At 35.1% G+C, this 21,121-nt stretch overlaps 3 protein-coding genes across 5 annotated transcripts; 2 read left to right on the plus strand and 1 right to left on the minus strand.

The window, feature by feature from the left end:
* On the plus strand, positions 481-8,311 carry LOC105165120 (protein IWS1 homolog 1). Its single transcript, XM_011084009.2, has 11 exons — positions 481-807; positions 1,070-1,559; positions 3,007-3,123; positions 5,287-5,507; positions 5,600-5,729; positions 5,812-5,874; positions 5,990-6,067; positions 6,453-6,541; positions 6,651-6,701; positions 6,822-6,975; positions 7,907-8,311. The coding sequence occupies exons 1-11, from the start codon at positions 788-790 to the stop codon at positions 8,003-8,005; spliced, it is 1,512 nt and encodes a 503-aa protein (XP_011082311.1). The 5' UTR covers positions 481-787; the 3' UTR covers positions 8,006-8,311.
* LOC105165122 (phosphomevalonate kinase, peroxisomal) lies at positions 10,583-16,334 on the plus strand. Of its 3 annotated transcripts, XM_011084014.2 has the most exons (12): positions 10,610-10,702; positions 10,803-10,887; positions 11,237-11,290; positions 11,374-11,524; positions 12,105-12,202; positions 12,422-12,531; positions 12,619-12,671; positions 13,563-13,949; positions 14,486-14,590; positions 14,959-15,186; positions 15,572-15,694; positions 16,015-16,334. In XM_011084014.2, exons 3-12 carry the CDS (start codon positions 11,283-11,285, stop codon positions 16,279-16,281), a joined length of 1,530 nt encoding a protein of 509 aa, XP_011082316.1. In that variant the 5' UTR covers positions 10,610-10,702; positions 10,803-10,887; positions 11,237-11,282; the 3' UTR covers positions 16,282-16,334. The 3 variants fall into 3 exon arrangements, with proteins under 3 accessions (XP_011082313.1, XP_011082316.1, XP_011082317.1); XM_011084011.2 differs by lacking the exon at positions 10,803-10,887 and having other exon boundaries at positions 10,583-10,702; XM_011084015.2 differs by lacking the exons at positions 10,610-10,702; positions 10,803-10,887 and adding an exon at positions 10,929-10,971.
* On the minus strand, positions 16,307-18,391 carry LOC105165121 (pentatricopeptide repeat-containing protein At1g31920). Its single transcript, XM_011084010.2, has one exon. The coding sequence runs from the start codon at positions 18,176-18,178 to the stop codon at positions 16,358-16,360; it is 1,821 nt and encodes a 606-aa protein (XP_011082312.1). The 5' UTR covers positions 18,179-18,391; the 3' UTR covers positions 16,307-16,357.

The raw sequence follows: 21,121 nt of genomic DNA on the forward strand, positions 1-21,121 counted from the left end.
ATATGCAATTACATATATGTCTACACACTTATTTTTTCGCACACATACACACATATAAGTATAAGTACATCAGATAAATACATATATAATAATAAACAACAAATAAAACAAAAGTATTAAAAACTTTATCATATTGAGTTTTTAACATGCTTTCATATCAAAAGATGAGTTGTTGTGGCACGTTATTTTTGTGTGCATATAATAAATAATATTTAATATTTTAAAATATATTATGAATAAAAAAATAAATTTAGAAGTGTTATCGACATAACAATAAAATTGATATTGCTATTTCATAACTGTGGTTTGTGAGAGACAAAGACATTATCTTATATATTAGTATAGATAACATTCAAGACTAAACCCACCACAAGGTCCAAGCATGTCGGGTTCGGGGATGATTTCGGATAAAACCCGACCCGTTCCCAAGTCGTTGCGGGCTTCTCGTACCTGGTAATTGACAAGCCCGCGGATTTTCAAACTGTCAAATGATTTCTTTTCATTTATAGTTTGGAGCAACTGACCATCAAATTATTTTACACATTCTCTGCATCAATTGATCGTACGGTCAATTGCTGGACTGCATCGCCTCCGTCATCACAAGCAGATAATCTTGAATTTAATACTATTTTCACACATAATCCAGCAGAGTATCAAAAGCACAATACAATCGTTTTTATATAATCGCATTTATACACACACTACCGAACGCATAGAATAGGAGGATTCACGCACCGCTGGATTTCTTCACTTGTGCTGTAGTGGAGGATAATTTTCCGAATCAATCATGGGTTACGAAAACGATCCGTAAGTCCGGCACCCCCAATTTTGGAACCAGGAATTAGGGTTTTAATTGATCGATTTTGAACTGTTTTATGTGTAAATTCATGTGTGTGTGTGTGAGAGAGAGAGAGAGAGATTAGGGATTTTTATGCAATTGAGGTGACCAGCCAGTCAATTGCATGATCCCATTTGTGTATGTGCTTATCTGTGTGTGAATCGGGGTGTTTTAAGATTGAATTAGGGTTTGTTTATGTTGAATTGGGGTTTTTCTCTGTGGTGAATTTAGTTACCGTGATGAAGATGGCGAGCCATTGATGGACTTTGATGAGGATATCCAATCTGATCGGGATGAGCCTCAGCAACATTTCCTGGACGATGTAGACGATGCTGCATATGATCGCCGGGACCGATCCCCAACTCCAGTGTACAATGACTCTAAGGCGAAGCCACGGAAGCGATTGATCAAAAAATCGTCCTCTGGTAAAGACTTGGGTCCAGTCGATTTTGGATTGGATGACGATGAGGGTGGTGCTCGAGGGGATTATGGTGGTGATGAGGGTGACATGGCTGGGATGGTGAGGGAAAACTATTCAGATGGTGGAAAGAGGAAGAAGGAGGGAGGGGAGAAGAGGAAAATTCTGGAGAAGAAGAGGAAGGGGGAGAAGGGGGTGAAGAAGTTTAAGTTTAGGCAGAGTGGAGGAGGAAGAATGAGGGATCATGAGGCCGATCCCGAAATGAAGGAGATGTGGGACACTGTTGCTGGTGGTGATTCTGAGGTTTGCCTTGTCCCTTTTCCATAGTGAAGCTGGAGTTTTGAGTGTGAATTTCATTTTCATGCGTGTTATTTGCCTAGTGAAGTGAATTTAATGATCGTTTGGTGGTCCGTGTAATCCGGTTTGGAGTTTATTGGATTCGGTGGATTTGTTGATGTGATTTTTAGACTTTTTCAATAAAGGCGATGAATTTATGAAAATTTGGTGAAGCTGTGGGGTAGGGTATTGTGTCTATATGTGCGTGTTGACGGTTGATTCTCTATTTATGCGATTTGGATGCAATGATTGTTTGCATTGATTAGTTTCTTGTGAAAATGTATGGGCAAATGTATTGAATGATGCATTTTCGCTGATTTTTCACAGACCTTTTGGATAAAGGTTGTGGTTGCTGTTGATAAATTTTGTGAATTGGGTTATCTTTTCTTGAGTTCAATTATAAGTGAATATGAGCCCCCTTTTCAATTTTGAGAATATTAATTGGGAAATTTTGTTTCAACGGGTGGAGGGTGTGTTTGTGTGACTTTTTGTTAATTTGTGCAAGTACCAAAGGATCCTTTGGTTTAATATGGCAATCACCTCTTAGTGAGATTGTATAATTTAAAATCACTAGAAACTGAAAATTATTTGTTGATTTGGAAGCTATTATGTCATGTAGTTATTTGGAAAACAGTGGCAATATGGCTTTGTTACTAGTCATGGTTCAGAAATAAATAATATTCGCAAAAATAGCTCTGTACTTTCACATTATCTTAATGCAAATTTGATTTGCAACAGCTTGATATGTATTCTTTCTCTTAATATACATCCATTTTGCCATCCAACTAGGAAAAGGTCTTCAATGTGAAGTACATGATTCCGCTAACATTAGTAAGGAATGAGTTTGTTGGAACCAAGCATGGTTGAGTTAGAAATGATGCTTCTTGAAGCTATATATTCCTCATACTTCTATGTTCTTTCCCATTGCAAACTATCGCCTCATGGGGTTTGATTTAACTTTACATCATTTAATTTGTGAATAGGATTACTTTAAAGACTAGGTGAATATAGAAATGGTTACTTCATCGACTACTGATACTTGTAGATTTTCCAGCTTGTAAGTTACAAATAAAAACATTCCTGGACGGTGATAGGCTAATACATATCTTGGGATGAGAGTGAGGGGGGTTCGCATAGTAGATGAGGAGATAGTATTTTGTCCTCATTTGATGTAAAAGTATATGTAACCAATTTTGTATCCTTTGCTATTTACTTCTTCACACAGACACTTGTTTTTATAGGGTGTGGGTCGATTACTCATGATCTTCCCTTTCCCATTTCTCCTGACTCTCTTTTTTTTTAAATCAAGTTTGCTGCTACACTATGTAATTGACCAAATGAGCATCTAACTGAATGCGGTATTTATAAATTTAAGTAACACATTGTTTGTTGATTTTGTCTCAAAACTATCTAGGATGATCAAGAGGGTCTTAGGACCATGGATGATGATAACTTCATAGATGACAGTGGTGTGGACCCTGCTGACCGGTATGGAAGTGGCAATGAACATTCTCCAAGTCGTGCTCCGCAGGTCTGGATTCTATCTTTGTTGGATTACATAATAGAGTTATAGAGTACTGTATACAGATAAGTTTTCATTATGGTAAGTATTTTTGTCATTTCTGTAATTGTCAATTCCAAAATTCCATAATCTGTTGCTTTCATGCTTGTGCTTCTGCATTCAAACTGCATGGTGAGGTGGGTTTTGTGGATGTCACAAAACTGCATTGAAAACCAAATGTCTTGTTTGACATGGAAACTAAATATTTTTCTCTCTGTATTATGAATGACGGTCAGCTTGACAATGAGTTTTGTACCCTCAAATAGGCTATGAATGAACCAATTTATTGATGATCAACATCAGTTTTTGGCTGTTTGACTTGTTTTATATGAATTTATAGAAGAAAACTGCACATGCTTCAGAAAGATGTCTAGGCTTATTTGCTTAGTTAACACAAAATATTGATGTATTGAGTTAATCTGAATCTATATTGTATACTAAAAATGCTTTTCTTTCTTCTCTTCTCCGTCACATAACCCATCCCACCAGTTAAATCTCCTTTTCCTATTATGCAATTACTTTTCATAATTTCGTGTGGAGAAATCATTAAGATTTGAACACTTCTAATTTTTACCCAAATGAACATCTTCCTGCCAATAATATTTAATACTAGTTGCTCACATGCTCTATCGCTGGTTTCGCAATTTAGTGCTGTAGAAAAATCATGGGAGGTGATCCCTCCCAATTGGGAACGAAAATCAAGTATATGTCCTCGCTCATGATGTTAATTGCGTTGCTTTTTTAACATGCTGGTTAATACCAATCCATTACTGAAATCTAGGATTTGTGCTCACTAATAGCGTTCACTATCAAATCTATTTACGGTTCCAGTACTGCTTCTTCATTCACTTCCCTATTACACATGACAAAACACCAACCGTAAGACAGTCCGAATTCTTAATCAAAATTTAGTCCCCATAAATAGTGCTTACCTCTCTCTCACACGACATATATATAATCGCATTTCACTCAATCTTCTATTTCCCATTGAGTTTCAAATCCTTAGAAGTTCTTTTGCTATTATATTGGCCTAAGTCATCCTCTTTCATTTTACTTCTAGTTTTGTTGATTTTGCAGGAATCTTTTAAGTTGACATTAATACATTTACAGGTTTTGTATATAGGGAGTTTAGGGAATTAATTGCTTCTTTCCAAAAAATCTTTTGTAATTTGAAAATGTCTTTATCCGAAGTCTAGCCCCAGCAAATGCTATTTATCTCACTCATGTATCCTAAAAAACCCCTTAACTAAGCCCCCTCTCTTAGAATAAATTTGGATAGACTTTTGCAATGAGCTCACGTACACGAGAAAGGTTGCTTGTTAATTTAGTATCCATAAATGTCAGAATTCATTTTATTTTGACCAGGATTTTGTTGATTTTGCATAGATTTCTGAAATCCACATTACTTTATAGGATTTTGAATATAAATATAAATTGGTTTCTTCGGGGAAATTTCTTTTTTAATGATGAAAGCATTTGTAACCGAAATGTAGTCCCCACAGAAAATGCTTGCCTCGTATACATCGCTCTGGCATATATACCAACCCCCTTTACCTTTTACCTTCACCCACCGCTTGTTCTCTTTCTCTCCTCTCTCTCGTTTTCTCTCTTCCCTTCTCTGATAAAGAATTGGTTATATAATTTTCCAATGAGTTCCAGATCGAAAAGAAAGGTAGTTACATTATTTTCTTGATTTTTTGCATGGATTTATGTAGTTTTGATTTATTGTTTTACGCTTAAAATGATATCTTTTACTAGATTTTGATTTTCGGAAGTTTATGGATTAGTTGTTTCTTCCTGAATTTCTTGCCGTTAAGGTAACCAAAATCCAGTCTCCCTATTGCAATTCACTTCATTTCTGATTTTGTTTTCTGTGAGATATCCTCAAGCCCTCTTACCTTTAATCACTTCCCCTGACTCTTTGCCCCTCTCTCTAACAAAGAATTAACTTATACTCTTTCGCTTGATGCAAAAGGTTTTCTGCTATTTCTTGCCATAAATTACTGTCATTTGTTTTATATCAGCCGGAAATTTGCAGGGATATCTAAATTTGACATTTATTCATTTAAAACACGTTGATTATAGGGATTTGGGGCAATTAATTGGTTTTGTTACTTGCATGTTATTCTGCAGGCTGAAGAAGGAGAAGAAGATGAGGAAATCAAGGAACTCTTCAAGGTGGGTAAGAAAAAGAAGAAGAATGAAAAAAGTGCTGCAGAAATTGCTCTGCTGGTTGAAAATGTCATGGCAGAGCTGGAAGTTGTGGCAGAAGAGGATGCTGAACTGAATCGGCAGGAAAACCCTGCCATAAGTAAATTGAGGAAGCTATCACTTTTGACAGACGTCCTGTCCAAGTTAGTTGTTTGTTCTCCATTTTTTTTCTGTTTTCATATTTCAGTGATTTGGATGTTTTAATTTGCTTTTACGAGGATGGCTTCTTGTGCAGAAAACAACTGCAGCAAGAATTTTTGGACCATGGAGTCTTGACTCTTCTGAAGAATTGGCTTGAGCCACTACCTGATGGAAGTTTGCCGAATATGAACATCCGTGCTGCTGTTTTAAAGATCCTGAATGATGTATGGATAGTATCCATTTGTTTTAATGTATATGTAAATAAAAAATTGTTTGGAGAGTAATAGTTTATGGTTGGTCCTGCAGTTTCCAATTGACTTGGAGCAATATGATCGAAGAGAACAATTAAAGAAGAGTGGCCTTGGAAAGGTAAGAGTTTGCTTAACATAGCAATGATTATGTTATTTTATCTTTTTCTTCTATTTTTCAACTTTTACATGCTAATTGGAGGACTAATTTTCATGGCTGTTTGACATGCGGGCAGGTTATTATGTTTTTGTCAAAATCCGATGAGGAGACCACAGCTAACCGGAAACTTGCTAAAGAGTTGGTTGATAAATGGGTAACATAATTTTTCATTTCCCTTTCCTACTAATCGGAGATTTGACACATCCAATTCTACTTTCCCTTTTTGTTTCCTTTTATTTTTTTTCCCTTTGTGTTCATTTGGATGAGTGGGATAAAAGAGAAGAGACTGTTGTATATTAGTCTGTCGAAGTATATTCTGTGGTCTTGGTAGGATCAAAGGGAACTTAATTTAATAATTGATAACTGATATTTGATATTATTCTAATTCTGGGGCTACAGATGCCAAAACTTTTGGACAATTGAAAATCTCCCAAACTTCTAATTGTAACTTCCGGAAATTTGAAATGTCAAGTGGAAATCTTCATGCTATTTGCTTACAATTATTTTCTAATCACTTTTTCTGAATGTTATTCATACAGAGTCGACCAATTTTCAATAAGAGCACAAGGTTTGAGGACATGAAAAACTTCGAGGATGAAAGGGTTTTCAGGAGGCCGCCTGTTAAAAAGTACTTGTTTTCTACTCAGTAATGAGATTGCTTGAATGTTTACAAATCAATCTTCATGCTGAGGGCCTTTGCTAATCTTCTGCTAAAAAGCGTTTGTTTTCTTCTACAGGGTGATGAATACATCACGAGATGATGACCTTGATTTAGCTGAATTTTCGCAGTAAGATGTTGCTTCCTTTCTGTTGATTTCTTACATGGAGAGCAAGTTTGACTGATTGTATCTCTAATGTTTCCATTTCCATGTACAAATCTAAGTTTTTGCCTGTCTGCCAAATCGCAGGGGGTCCAAATCTGGCCAATCATCATCTAGGCAGCATGCCTCAAGGCCCGAAGCAATGTCCATGGATTTTGTGGTGCGTCCTCAATCCAAGGTTGATCCGGATGAAGTTAGGGCCCGGGCTAAACAGATGGTACAGGATCAGCGTCGCGCGAAGGTTCGTAGCTCTAGCCCCTTTCGAAATGAGTCTCATATGGAAGCTAAGGCTTCACAAGAATTAGGGCCTAATTTTGGCATTTTAATATACTGTAGATTCAGGATGGGCAAAGATATATACTGCTGGTGCCAAACTTACATGGTCACTTTTTATCTGATTTTGTTGATTTGCATATGCATATCTCAGTGCCTACCTTCTAATTCATGAATGCTTTTCATTTTTTAACTCATGAAGTGCATCTTTTAGCATCCTTATGTAGCAATCAGTATTGTGTTCTTGTGCTAGGCATTGCATGCATTTCTTTGATAATATATCTTATCAAGGGGCTTATGTTTCTCTCTATTTATTTTAATTTATAACTGTGAAGTACCTTCTTTTGTGACTATATTGGTACTTTCTTCATACCCTTCAGTCCAGAGGTTGGCTTAGTTGGCTGTGTTGGTGGGTAGATGTCTAGTAGAATTTGTTACAGAAAAGTTGACCTTTTCTCTTTCATTTTTCTTTTTTTTGGTTTATGTATTATAATGCATAATTATCGACAAGAATGAACCTTCTTAACTTTTTCATATCCATGGTTCTTGCATTGATCAGGCCGTGAGTTAGCTCCAAGGATGAACTGGTGTTATTTGAGTTAAAATTAGCACGAGTTACTAGAAACTAAGAAAGTTAAACACATAATTTAGATTTTTCCCAAGGAAGACTATGTTTGTGCCTTTATTGATTTTATTGTTTTATGAAGAATGGTCATATCTTCTTTTGATTCCAATTAATCTTTGATAATTTACCTTCCTTGGTCTTGCAGTTGGACTAAGGATATATGGTCTTTAATGTCCTTTCAAGTCCTGTAATTCTATGATAATTTACTGTACGATCTTGACTTCTTCAGTATCTGGCCACCGTTTGCTTACTCATAACCTTTTTACTCTTGCAGATGAACAAGAAGTTACAACAACTGAAAGCACCAAAGCGAAAGCAGCTACAAGCTACAAAACTCAGTGTGGAGGGTCGTGGCATGGTGAAATATCTTTAGTCGTCTTGCGTGACAATTAACTAGGGCAAGGGCATACAGTATCATGAAACGCCTAGTTGTCTCGTTGGGATGAAACCGTTGGAGTACAGTCAATCTGATTGGTGGCTGCTGGCGCATGGTCAATGTGGAGGCTCTGGTGGATTTTCCAGTTAGAGGTCTCAAATAGCTGGTGTTTAGTTGAGTACCTAGTATGTTAAGTTTTTCTTATTCTGCCAGTCTACTGTAGGCTTCTTAATGTGTTAAAATAACTACATACTCTCAACTTGGATTTCGCTTATATTCAGTATCTAATTATCTTTTCAAACTGGTTTGGCCCTTGGATTGCTGCTGATTGCTTACTTCACTTCTTTATGGTTGTTCTGAATGTGGAGTTACTTGGATGCATAAATTTTGCTTTAGGCTCCATAACATGTAAGGTTCTGTCCTCCTCCTGGAGGGACTGAAATCGATATGTTCTCATTCATCTAGTAAATCTTTCACTTGGTATGCATCCTCAATAGCCTTGAATTTTTGAACTATCACGGTTCAAGTGAGTGAATTCTTGATCTTAAGATGGGCATGGTAAAGCTTCCAGCCATCCAAGACCGCAGGATCATAGGGGGATGGGTGGTGAAATATACCAGCCTTTTATAAACCAGCGGTAAGTGATGGATCGAATATGTTGCATCCACTTCACTCAGAATGATGCAGTCAAATGCCTGTTTGGTAGGTCCGGCATTTCTCTCTTTCTCCTGCCCACAACGTCATTCTAATTAAATTTTAGTTGGTGCTTTTGTTTGTTTCCTCCCTCGTCTCCTGCCCTTATCTACGCAAATCTGACCCACTATTTTGGTTTTATTTGGGGCTTTTGTTTACTTGCACTACCTTATTTCCAGGTCTTTTCAAACACAATTCTGATGCAGTTGTTGGCTTTGGTGGTGGTTTTGTTTGCTTGCTCCACCTTATTTCCTGGCCTTTTGTAACGCAAATCTGATTCAGTTTATGGCTTTAGGTGGTGATTTCACTTGTTTCCTCCTTTTCTACCTTTTCTTAATGCTGTTCTGATCTTTTTTCCCGGGAGTGGGAGGAGCATTGCCCCATCTTTTGTTCCTTGAAGGAAATTGCAATGTGATACCTAGGTTGTTCAACAAAACTGTAGGATTATCGGTTGGTTTAATTCAAACCGCTACGCAATTAGCTTAGCGAGTTAAGAGTGGGTTGAGTTGGTATTGGACAAGTAAAAGAAAATTACATTTTAGTAATTGAGTTTGTTTTTATGCTTACGTAATTATAGATTTTCAATCAATTCTTTTTGCTAATCACAATAAATTCGCTAAATTATAAACAGATGTGTTTATTTGTTAGACAAAAATAAATGTTAAGGGTACTAAATATAATTTTTTAAATTATAGGAGGTTTACGTGTAATTATACTAAATAACATAATTATCCATAATATATATGTATAAATATGTACATGAGATTAATAATTAATTAATTCTTAATTATTGGTAATTTTCTATATCTTTTATACTATTGATAAATGCAAGAACTTGAAATAGATGATATTATTATTTTTTTTGTTTTATAATCATCTTAATTTATTTCAAATAATGTTTGATTGATATTTATATAATTATGACAGGTTCTTATATAATCTAATTAGAAATAATGACTTTTATTTTCACAATTTTATTTATTAAAAAATTGATATTTTTTTATATTTGTGTTTTCTATAATAAATATATAACCACGAATAAGTGTCTATATATTCATAAAAAGCATTAAAAAAAACATGTTCTATCTAATTTTATGAATATATGACTTCATTATATTTTTATTATACATCTTCTATTAGTTTAGTATAAGATAATTAGTAAAAATATAGACTATATATATAGGTTATCTAAATATTTGCACATAATTTTATATAGTTATTAATATTAATAAAATAAATAAATAAAAAGTTATTTTCTAAAACTAAAATGAGAATGGTCATGAACATACATTTTTTAGAATATTGATGATGACAATTTAGTTTTTATATCTTTCCATTATCCAAAATAAAAAGTTTTTTTTAATAAAAAAAGAATCATGCACTGTTCTCATTATATATATAATGCAATAATAATAAAAATAATTAAAATTATTCAACCATCATCATTATTATTATTATTATTATCTTTTAATTATTTATGAAAATCACCAATTTTCAATATAAATTATAATTAGTAAAATGGAATGCATACTATTTATCTTGCTATAAATATAGACACACATATATAAATTAATTGATACAACTTGTAATTTACAAAAGTATAATTAAAATTAAAATATAGCATAAAATTAATATGCGTCATATTAAATATTTAAAAAATTAAAAATTATTAAATTATTGATTGAATTTATTTTTATATAAAAATTAATTAATATAAATAAAAATATCGTATTTTTTATTATTTAGATTTAAAATACAAGATATTTCTAATAATTTAATATATAGTAAATTTTAATATAAAATCATATCACAATATTCAAACTAAAAAATTTTCCAACTCGAGCCGAACTTCAAGCCGAGTTGGCTCAAGTTAGCTGTCACCCCGGATCAGTCGATGTGAATTCAAACACCAGAACTGTGACTGTAAGTTGCGGAAAGTAAACCACCACTGCGTTAGACATTTCCTCTGCCTCCCCCACTGGCAGCTGACTTTCCTCCCCGGTAAACGCTTCTCCTCTCTCCTATACGATGTACATTACGCTTATGAGTGTATAGCGCTCAAGATCATTTGAATCAGCGATTTCAGTTGCTTTTTTTGCAGCCCAGATTTTTGTTCACCGCGTTATATCTAAATTTTGTCAACTGGGACTGTTTCTTGAGAGGCCCTTCAATTGGATTCAGTTTAGGTTAATATTTCCTCCCCCCCTATTATTTGCGGGATGTAAAATTTTCTTGTTTACTATTCTTTGGCTGCTGAGGAAACGGAAGTGGTATAGCTTTTGGTTTGATTCTTTACAAATTTCAGTTAGTAGTAAATGAAGCTAAAGAATTAGTTCCTATTGGGCTTAATATTTAATTAGATCAAGAACTTGATTCAATGGCGAGGATGGAAGTTGAGAATCGCACCCTTTTGGGGGGCCAAAAGGACTGATTAACTGAAAAGAAGAATCATCTTTTTTTAATCTGTTAGTTTATTTTGCATTTGTGGATCATTTTTACTAGTTCAAAGTGAATTTAGTTTGTTTCTTGGCACAGTTGAAATCTGACAATCAAGGATCACCAGATTGAGAACTGCAGAAAAATGGCTATGTGAGTCTGCATCTTCAATCGTTGTTTTGTTCTGAAGTTCTTGACGATGATCATTGACCTTTTTCATTATAACTTGCACGTAGGGTTGCTTCTGCTCCCGGGAAGGTTTTAGTGACTGGTGGATACCTCATTTTGGAGAGGCCTAATGCTGGGATTGTACTAAGTACAAATGCTCGATTTTATGCAATTGTAAAACCGCTTTATGAGGAAATTAAACCTGAAAGTTGGGCGTGGGTATGCTATACTTTATGAGAATATAATTGTGCTTTTGAGATGAAATTTGAAATTTTGCTTTGTTGTCTTTTCCTGTTTGGGTTTCTTATTATGTGGGTTCTTAAAATGATGAATCTTTGTAATGTTCAAATTTGTTTCTGTTACAAAGTTGATCAGTTTAGTTGCGACTGAATAAGAAAACATTTACACATTGCCAAGAACAGGGATTTTCTTGAGTATTGCTGAAACAAACTGTGATCATAGACAAATTTGTTTGGGAAGAACTCGAGATTAAGCAGGAAGTCATGTCCAGAGTACTACAGTTTGCACCCCCCAAATGTTGATCATTTCAGTGTAATACAATAGTGTGAAACGAGTTTGTCTGTAATTGCTAGATTTTCTGTGGTTTAGTGGTATTACTGTGAGCCTGGTCCTTAAGGGCATGCCTTCATGGACTTGAAGTCAGCATATTTTATTGGTTAGTCGTTTTCATTCTGCATGGAACTCCAAACTGTTGAAGTACTTGATGTGTTCTTTTTCCTTGTAAATAGGGGTGCTCTTTTGTAGTGTATTCTCTTACTGAATATTACATTTATATCAGGCATGGACGGATGTGAAATTGACTTCTCCTCAGATGGCAAGAGAAGCTATGTACAAATTGTCGCTTAAGCATCTCCTGCTTCAGTGCGTTTCTTCAAGGTGAGCATCACGAGTCTGATGCTTTTCATTAACAACATTTGCATGTGAATCATGCATAAACTTATAAATCAAACATTTTGTTGGTGAATCAGGAAATAACTTATAAATCAAACCTATCTAGTTCTTTTGTTTGCTTTGACATGTTATCCTATAGTACAAATCAACATCACAGGGTCAAAATGGTTTGAATCAAAATTTTCTTGTCTTTGCTAACTTCAGTGACTCAAGGAACCCGTTTGTAGAGTATGCACTGCAATATGCAATCGCAGCAGCACGTGCCACATTTGACAAAAATAAGAAGGAAGAGTTGCATAAACTGTTGTTGCTAGGTCGTGTCTGATACTGTGCTTCTATCTTTCTCCTAAATATAATTGAACTTCAGGAAAACTTATGTTTGTTCTGGATTGGTCATGCAGGTCTTGACATTACAATATTAGGTTGCAATGAATTTTATTCATATAGGAATCAGGTAATTCACCTGCATAACAATATTCTGGATATTTTATGCTGCAGAACTTTTAGTGGCTAAGTCGTCTGATCTTCATCGCAGCACTTAATGTAGTCAGATTCTCTTCCTGAAAAGTTAGTTAGTCAGAAGCAAAAGTTTGGTGCCTCGATATTGATTTCATCACATTCGCCGCATTATTGAGATGAAATTAAAAAAATGCATTATCACATAGGTGAAGAATTAAAAAAATGATGTATTTTTGTCCGTATAGTCCTTTTATTACCATCTCTCGCCAACTTCTTTTCGCACGTAATATTACTTTTTCCAAGTTCCAGTAAAAGCTCTGGAACTAGTTTGTACCCACTAGGGCTCTATGATGCCTCTTGGCCCTTACAAGTCTTCAGTTTCCAAAACGAACAGCACGTAAATACAACTTCTATATTCTCCAGAGAAGGGAATATAAAAATGAAGTAATGGTGTCATATCAGGAACTGTACCAATTGTTTATTTGGTATTAGTCTGTAGGTGTGTTTTTCACTTTGTTGGAGTGTATTTGCAAATCTCATCATGTTGTGAATATGATACTGTTCCACATTCTATTATTGTGGAAATTTGGAATTTGAATATCCTTGTACAAGAAAACTCACTGGATACAGAAGTTGCATGGATTTTGACTTATGTGTCGTAATGGATGCCTTCTGCCTCATAGACAAACGGCCAACAGAATTGGTTTCAGTCCTGTCCAGTTAAACATTCTATTTTTCCGAGTTGCACCCTATGCTAAATGAGATCCCTGCAAGAATTGTGTGCTTTTATTTATTTGTTTCTCGAAGTAACATGTTCGCAGACATGAGATGATACATTATTTCACATGTCTGCGTAATTTGATAATGAAAATGTCAAGTTGTGCAGATCAAAGCACGTGGGCTTCCGTTGACTCCGGAGTCATTGGCTTCCCTTCCACCTTTTACTTCCATTACCTTCAATGTAGAAGAATCAGGTGGGCAAAATTGCAAGCCTGAAGTTGCCAAAACTGGATTGGGCTCATCGGCAGCTATGACAACTGCCGTCGTTGCTGCTTTACTTCATTACCTTAGAGTAGTTAATCTTCCTTCCTTGGCCAATGGTCATCTTCAAGGGAATGAAGGGGCTAAAGAAATGGATGTTGTACATATCATTGCTCAAACAGCTCACTGTATTGCACAGGGTAAAGTGGGTAGCGGTTTTGATGTGAGTTCTGCTGTTTATGGCAGTCAGCGGTATATTAGGTTTTCACCAGAAGTACTTGCTTCTGCTCAGGTATTCATCACTCTTTGGTCTCTAAGAAAGAATTCTGATTTACTGGTGAATTGTATTTGATGCCAAGTTTCTTCGCATCATATGCTATTTACAGTTGCTTACCTGGTGGAAAAATAAGCAAAAAACTCACACGTTTACATTCCAAGTAGTTCAATAGCATATAGAGTTTAGGTCTAATTATTAATGATCTTGATATCGACAGTCTGAGATTTTGGTATCTGCAGTACTATTCATATGTCTCATTACGGGCTCTGGATGGCTCAATTTGACGGGAATAATTTCTGACAATAAAGAAAGCCGTCGATTATCCATTACATGATTTTAATGTTTGTGAAGGGTTAGGGCTTAGTTCTAATACACTCCTGTAACGAATCCTCAAGGCAGTAAATAAATAATCATCAAACTTAACAAAACAGGCCATAAAAAACTACAGGTTTTGCTAGGAGAAAGTGTTTTTTCGCTCTTTAATGAATTGCCTTAAATGGTTGCTAAAGCAATTGGTATTGACTGCCAAATTGCTCACTATTGTGTAACAGAATGCTGTTCAAGGAATGTCGATAGAAGATGCCATAGCTGATGTGCTAAAAGCCAATTGGGATCACGAGCGGACTACATTTTCATTGCCTCCGATGATGACTCTAGTAAGTCCTGTAAAAACATGCTGTTTAATGCTTTTTATATTCATGTCCTTACATCTATTTCTGTCGAAAGGATATAGCCATACAGAACTCAATCCCACTAGTGCTAATTGGTTCCGAAGCTAACTTCTAAGAAACCAAATAAAGATGAAATTTTTTTCTTGTCATTGTGGATTTCCATGCGTACGACTGGCTGAAACTAACTGAACATGAACCACCAAGCATGTGCTCTCTTATTCAGAATCTTTATGAACAATGTAGTGCGTGCATTTGAAAAAACATGGGGGTGGAGTATATCAATTTGTGGTACTTTTTTCTGTGGAATATATGCTTCTTTTAAAGTTGCTTGACGTAATTTAATGTATGTGCAGTTACTAGGAGAACCAGGAACAGGTGGATCATCAACACCCTCAATGGTTGGTGCTGTAAGGAAGTGGCAAAAGGCTGACCCTCAGAACGCTTTGGATACATGGAAGAAGTTGTCAGAATCAAACTCTGCCCTTGAGTTTTACCTCAGCACCTTAAGCAAATTGGCAGAAAATAATTATGATATTTATAGAAGTGCCATTGACAACTGCAGCAAGCTAACATCAGAGAAGGTACTCACTTCCATTCTTTCTAATCTATCTGGCATATGCTATGGATGCATTCCGTTCAAGATGACTATAAATTGCATGATTTGGTCAACCATTTAATCGGGCTTCTAAACCAATCAACTGAAATTCCATCTCAGATGACAAATTTAAGCTTTATTAGTGATGAAGTATGGCAATTATGAATCCAAGCTTTAAAGAAATAACAACTATTTGTGAAAATATTTCTGAATGTCTATCCTCGCTAACTAAGTCCCACCATGGTTGATGGCAGTGTAACCCACTCTCTCTCTCTCATGGCTGCATATGCAAGCGACTTTAATATTTTTTTTTCCTTATTAAGCTCCCTCATGAACACTCAAAATTGATATTTTTTTATTTTGTCTTATAGTGGGCAGAGGGACTCACTGAACCAAACCAAATAGAAGTTGTCAAGGCACTATTAGGTGCTAGAGATGCCATGCTTGGTATCAGGTGTAACATGCGGAAGATGGGCGAGGCAGCTGGAATTCCTGTATGTTCTTTTATGCTCGTGTCTTATTTGGTTTCTCTGTATCTTGTATGTTATATTCCTACAACGCTTCTCTATTTGAACAGAAGCTTAATTCTACCTGCATCTGGATGGCATTCGAAAGAATTCCGCTTATTTTCAATTTTATTTCCTTTGTCTTGTTTCCTTTTGTTCAGCTTTCCAATTGGATGCAAAAGCCTTCTGCCAAATCCTTTTGATTTACTCTCCTCTATATTCCATAGAAACTCTCAATTGTCCACTACAATAATCATCACTCTTTCTTTTGATTTGACCATTATCTTTGTCATCTATGCCTTTTGCAGATAGAACCTGAATCACAAACTCGACTGCTGGATACAACAATGAACATGCAAGGAGTCCTCTTGGCTGGTGTTCCTGGTGCGGGTGGGTTCGACGCAGTCTTTGCTGTCACCTTGGGTGCTGCAAGCAGCAATGTGTTCAAAGTTTGGAGTTCACTCAATGTTCTTGCCTTGCTAGTGAGAGAAGATCCTTGTGGGGTCCGTTTAGAGACCAATGATCCACGAGCAACACAAATCACAACTGCTGTTTCTTTAATGCACATCGAATGAAATTTGCAACTACTAGCAAACGGAGTTCAGGTAACACATTGTAATATTTCCAACTATTCTTGAAAAAGAAACATATTCACCAGTAGTCTTTACAAGAACAAGTCCCATCTCTAAAATGGTGGAATACATTCCTATCCCTGACGATAATTTCGCGTTCATAAATCACCGAAATCAGTTTACTGTATGTGTGACAATCACTACACATCCTAACATTTCTTGCTATTCTTATGGGACTCCCCTGAGATGTGTGGATGAGTGAAAATGCAATTGCCAACTTCTGACTATGAGAACTCAGCCTCTGTTTTTTCTCTTCTTCATCCACATCGAGCAAAACCTGTGATGTATCTGGAGAATAGCCCTCGAATTTCAACTGCCACTCCATTTGGTGAAGCATCTCATAGATTTCATAGCACTGAGGATGAGACTTATCGTTCGAGACGAACTTGTGAACCTTTCTCTTCACCTCAACCGAGCTCGATCCAGGTACTTGGCCTAATCCCATACAAGCCATCTTAACCCTTGTCATGGAGACGTCCTGCCATCTTCCAGCCTCCGCATATATATTTGACAGCATCAGATAGTCACCAGCGTTTTGTGTCTTTAGCTGGAACAGATGTCCTGCTGCTATCTCCCCTAATTCCACATTCTGATGAACCTTGCAAGAACTCAGGAGACTGCGCCATATAACGTCATTTGGCGCCATAGGCATGCACTTGATGAGCTCAAAACCTTCACTGATCTTCCCAGCCCGCCCCATGAGATCAACCATGCAACCGTAGTGTTGGATTGTTGGCTCTATACCATGCTCAAATCTCATTCTGTCAAAACACCTCATACCCTTTTCGACTAACCCTGCATGGCTACAAGCACTCAAAAGTCCCACATAAACAACATCGTCTGGCTTCAATCCTTCCCCAAGCATTTGCTCGAAAATGTTTAGGGCTTCCTCACCACGGCCATGATTCGCCAGCCCAGAGACTACTACAGTATAAGAATTACGATTTTTCCTCACCGTTCTCTGAAATAGAGACATCCCTTTATCTAGGCTTCCACATTTGATGTACATATCTATAAGGGAAGTTTGAACTGCCACATTGAGTCCAGACAAGTTCCGAAGTAAGTAACCATGAGTTGACCTGCCCAAATCAAGGGCACCCAAATGAGCACAGGCAGAAACCACACTCACCAAAGTACTCTCCTCAGCTCTCCAACAACCCTCAAAGTTCATCTCACCAAACAGGCTAAGGCATTCATCCCACATGCCCAAATTGGCATAAGCTGCAATAACTGCACTCCAAGAAGCTACAGTCTTGCGATCCATCTGCTCAAATACGGCACGAGAATGCTTTATCTGGCCACATTTCCCATACATGTTGATCAAACTGTTCTGCACAAACACATCTTCCACAAATCCCAGCTTCAAAACTTGCCCATGAATCTGCTTTCCTTCTTCAACAGCTGATAAACTCGCACACGCCTTTAGGAGAGACGGGTACGTGAAGTTATCTGGCTCTACTCCTACTTCAAGCATATCAAGATATGTACACAAGGCTGCTTCTGAGTCGAATTCCTTTACATGTCCTCTGATCATGGCATTGAACTCAAATGAACCGGGATCATATATTTGCTGGAAAATCGAGCACGCATAGTCCATGCTGCCCCATTCTGAGAGAGCACAAGTTGCAATAAGATTGCTGGCACAGAATGAGCTACAGAAGAATCCCAACTTGAGGATTTGGGCATGGGCTTGCTTGAACTCCTCTATGTTTGTGCATCTCTTGATAAGGGATATGCATTCTTGTTCCTTCCGATTGATATCAATTTCTGGGATTTTTGAATGATGATCATGTGCTATCAAGAATTGCTGGGGCTGATTCAGGACAGATGCCCCCACCATACTATCACTACATCATCAGATACTGGCTAATATGTTCTTGAAATTTCTGAGGAACATAGAAACAGTAGAATCAGTATCATCTTTGTACTGACCAGGAGATATTAACTCACAATAATCTTGAAATAATAGAAGCAGCAAGAGCAAATACAGAATCAAAATAAAAGTATATAAAGACTATTTTTATTTCATGTTATTCGATTTTTCTAAGTTTGAATCTCCAGAACTGTGATGTTATTGGTTGGACTCATTAGAACAGTTATGAGAGTGGGGAAAGGCAAATGTGATCCAAGAGATTTGGAAAGGGAATTTCAGCCACAAGATTTCCCAGGTAATGTATTTGTAGATATTAGTGGATAGGATAATGCTAGCATAAAAGATGTGGGGTTTCATATCAGGAAATTACAATGAGTTATTTTGAAGTTTAAGTACAATTATAAATATTTTTTGGTTGTTTAAAAAATTATTAATATTTTTTTAATTTTAAAGGTCGTCTAATTACTAGTCCAATCTATCCGTTCTTATTAGGTTTTCAATCATTTTTGTAGTAAATGATAAAAATGCTCTTGTGTATTATAAATTATAATTTTACTCGTTTTTTTACAATTTTCTAAATTATTTTATGGACTAAGTGGATAATTCTTTTTGTAAATTTTCGAAATTTTCCATCCACCTCGTTCGACTCTTTTTTAAAAAAAATTACAGCAAGGGCAAAGTTGAAAATTTCATCATCCAAAGATGACATAATTTCCTTAGATATAAGAGAGGTATTTGTAATTTTTTAAATAATAAGAGAATATTTGTTATTATACCAAAATTTAGGAGCTCGTTGTAATTTATTCTTCCATACATGATTATTGTTGGCAAATGAGTCCTTAAGTTAAAAAGGTGTGATTTTAACTTTTGAGGTTGATTTTTTATCTACAACTTACAATTTACGGATATTTTTTAAAAAAATATTGTATTTGTATCGTATACTCAGAGACATTAGGACTCTTCTGTACACAACCACTAACATTATTGGCTTCTGAGTCTTTTAAGTTAAAAGAGCCGCATTGATTCTTTATACTATGATTTATAATATACGAATACTTTTAAAAGGATATCGTATTCGTATTGAATACTCTAAAAGATATGACCCTTATATATACTGCTCTAATATTTATTCGATACTTCAGGAAGTGTTAAGAATATTAGCAAAAGATTATTTGGAGTAAAAAAAACTTATATATAATATCCTACATATATATTAAATATGTTTTTTCTAAATAGAAAAAAGAAATATATTAAATATGTTTAATAGTACTGAAATTAGAAATAAGTGGTAGAAAAAATATAAATCATGTGATCCAAGTCCAATATTTGGCCCATAACCCATCAATTATGGGCTTTAGACTGTGTTGAAAAGCAACAATTTCAGGCCCAAATTTCTCAAATTGGGCTTTGTTTGTCGGAGCAATATCCTTCAGCCCAGTTTTGCCGAGCGATTGCATAATTAAATATAAAATAATTAATATTAGAAAAAAGTAATTATGAAAATTCAATTCACAGTTTCAATTATTAATTATACAACCGTAAATTGTAGTTAAATGTACCAAAAAATAGCATATTTTGTCCATAATTTGAGGTCTTTTTATTTTTTATCCCATTGATTATGAAATTCTTGTATTTGGTCCTATAACTTTAAGAAAATAACATTTTTATCCCATGGCATCTTTACAGTAGATATTTAACAGAAAATTCCACGTGATCGTTAAGTGCAAGAAATCAAATGTGTTACTTTTTAAAAAATTATGGAATCAAAAATGAGAATCTCGTAATTGTCAATGTGCTAAGTATGTGAAATTTTGCATTAAAATATCTGATGAAAATGCGTCGTAAAACCAAACATATTATTTTTTAAAATATACCAAAAACATAAAAAAAAAAATATATTTACACTCGAAATATAGGATTTGACATACATAACCGCAAAACACAAATAGGCACTTATAATGGTAGACAGGACCCTTTCGACAGTTAGTTTGAATATTTTAATACAACTAATAATAATTATTATTAGATGATAATATTTTTGAAAAGGGTGATTGATTTGAGATTTGAGATTTGAGATTTGAGGGAATCCGCTGCTGTAATAATTTTATATATTTAAACATCCACGAAATAATGTCTGCTTGGAATATTCTTGCTGGTCTGCACGTGCACCCCACATGCTTCAAATATTTTTAGTATAATGTACGAATGCCACGTCAGCCTTCACTACATTATGTATGAGACAAAAAGTTTATTCACAATAATTAAATTAATATTTCCCATATTTTGACTTGTGATTTTTAAGGTGTTATATTTTGAGAAATAATTAATAAAATATAATTACATACGTAAATAATCAAAATTTAAGTTCCCAACCTAAACTACTCGAACTCGAAATTTTTGATCCGATGCTCACTCCTATCTAAGAATAGGATTTGAACTGCGTAAGAACCTATTTTTGTAATTTAAAAAGGGGTCGGTTAGACAATTTAATCTAAAAAGTGGAGACTAAGTAATTTACTATACAACTTAGAAATAATTATTATAGTTCATTAATAATAATAATAAAAAAAAAGTAAGATCAATTCAGAAAGAATGTTATTCGAATATTTTTTTTTATATTTCCTATTTTTAACCCTTACAAGGTGAATTAAAATGCCTTCCTAAATTTTTGGGAACTGTAAAGTCGCCATCAAATCGTATCTATTTTTATATTAGTTCGAACGAACTCTTTTCGATTTATTTTACCCCTATTTAGGGAGGTAAAATGTTGTATTTTAAAAAATAGTGGAGTAAATTGTTAAATATTTTTTATAGAGGAATAATTTTCACATTTGCAATACCATTTTATGTATAATTCAGGAATGCAAAGTATATTTAATTCTAGTTATAATTTACTAAAAAAGAAATATA

Source organism: Sesamum indicum, linkage group LG6 (assembly GCF_000512975.1).
Source record: "Sesamum indicum cultivar Zhongzhi No. 13 linkage group LG6, S_indicum_v1.0, whole genome shotgun sequence".
Taxonomy (NCBI): domain Eukaryota; kingdom Viridiplantae; phylum Streptophyta; class Magnoliopsida; order Lamiales; family Pedaliaceae; genus Sesamum; species Sesamum indicum.

Coding starts and splice junctions, on each gene's coding strand:
- LOC105165120 (XM_011084009.2), top strand. CDS start 788: ATGGGTTACGAAAACGATCC. Junction 3,124..5,286: donor CTCCAAGTCGTGCTCCGCAG/GTCTGGATTCTA, acceptor GTTATTCTGCAG/GCTGAAGAAGGAGAAGAAGA. Junction 6,068..6,452: donor AAGAGTTGGTTGATAAATGG/GTAACATAATTT, acceptor TTATTCATACAG/AGTCGACCAATTTTCAATAA.
- LOC105165122 (XM_011084011.2), top strand. Junction 12,532..12,618: donor GCATAAACTGTTGTTGCTAG/GTCGTGTCTGAT, acceptor TTGGTCATGCAG/GTCTTGACATTACAATATTA. Junction 12,672..13,562: donor TTTATTCATATAGGAATCAG/GTAATTCACCTG, acceptor CAAGTTGTGCAG/ATCAAAGCACGTGGGCTTCC.
- LOC105165121 (XM_011084010.2), bottom strand. CDS start 18,178: ATGGTGGGGGCATCTGTCCTGAATCAGCCCCAGCAATTCTTGATAGCA.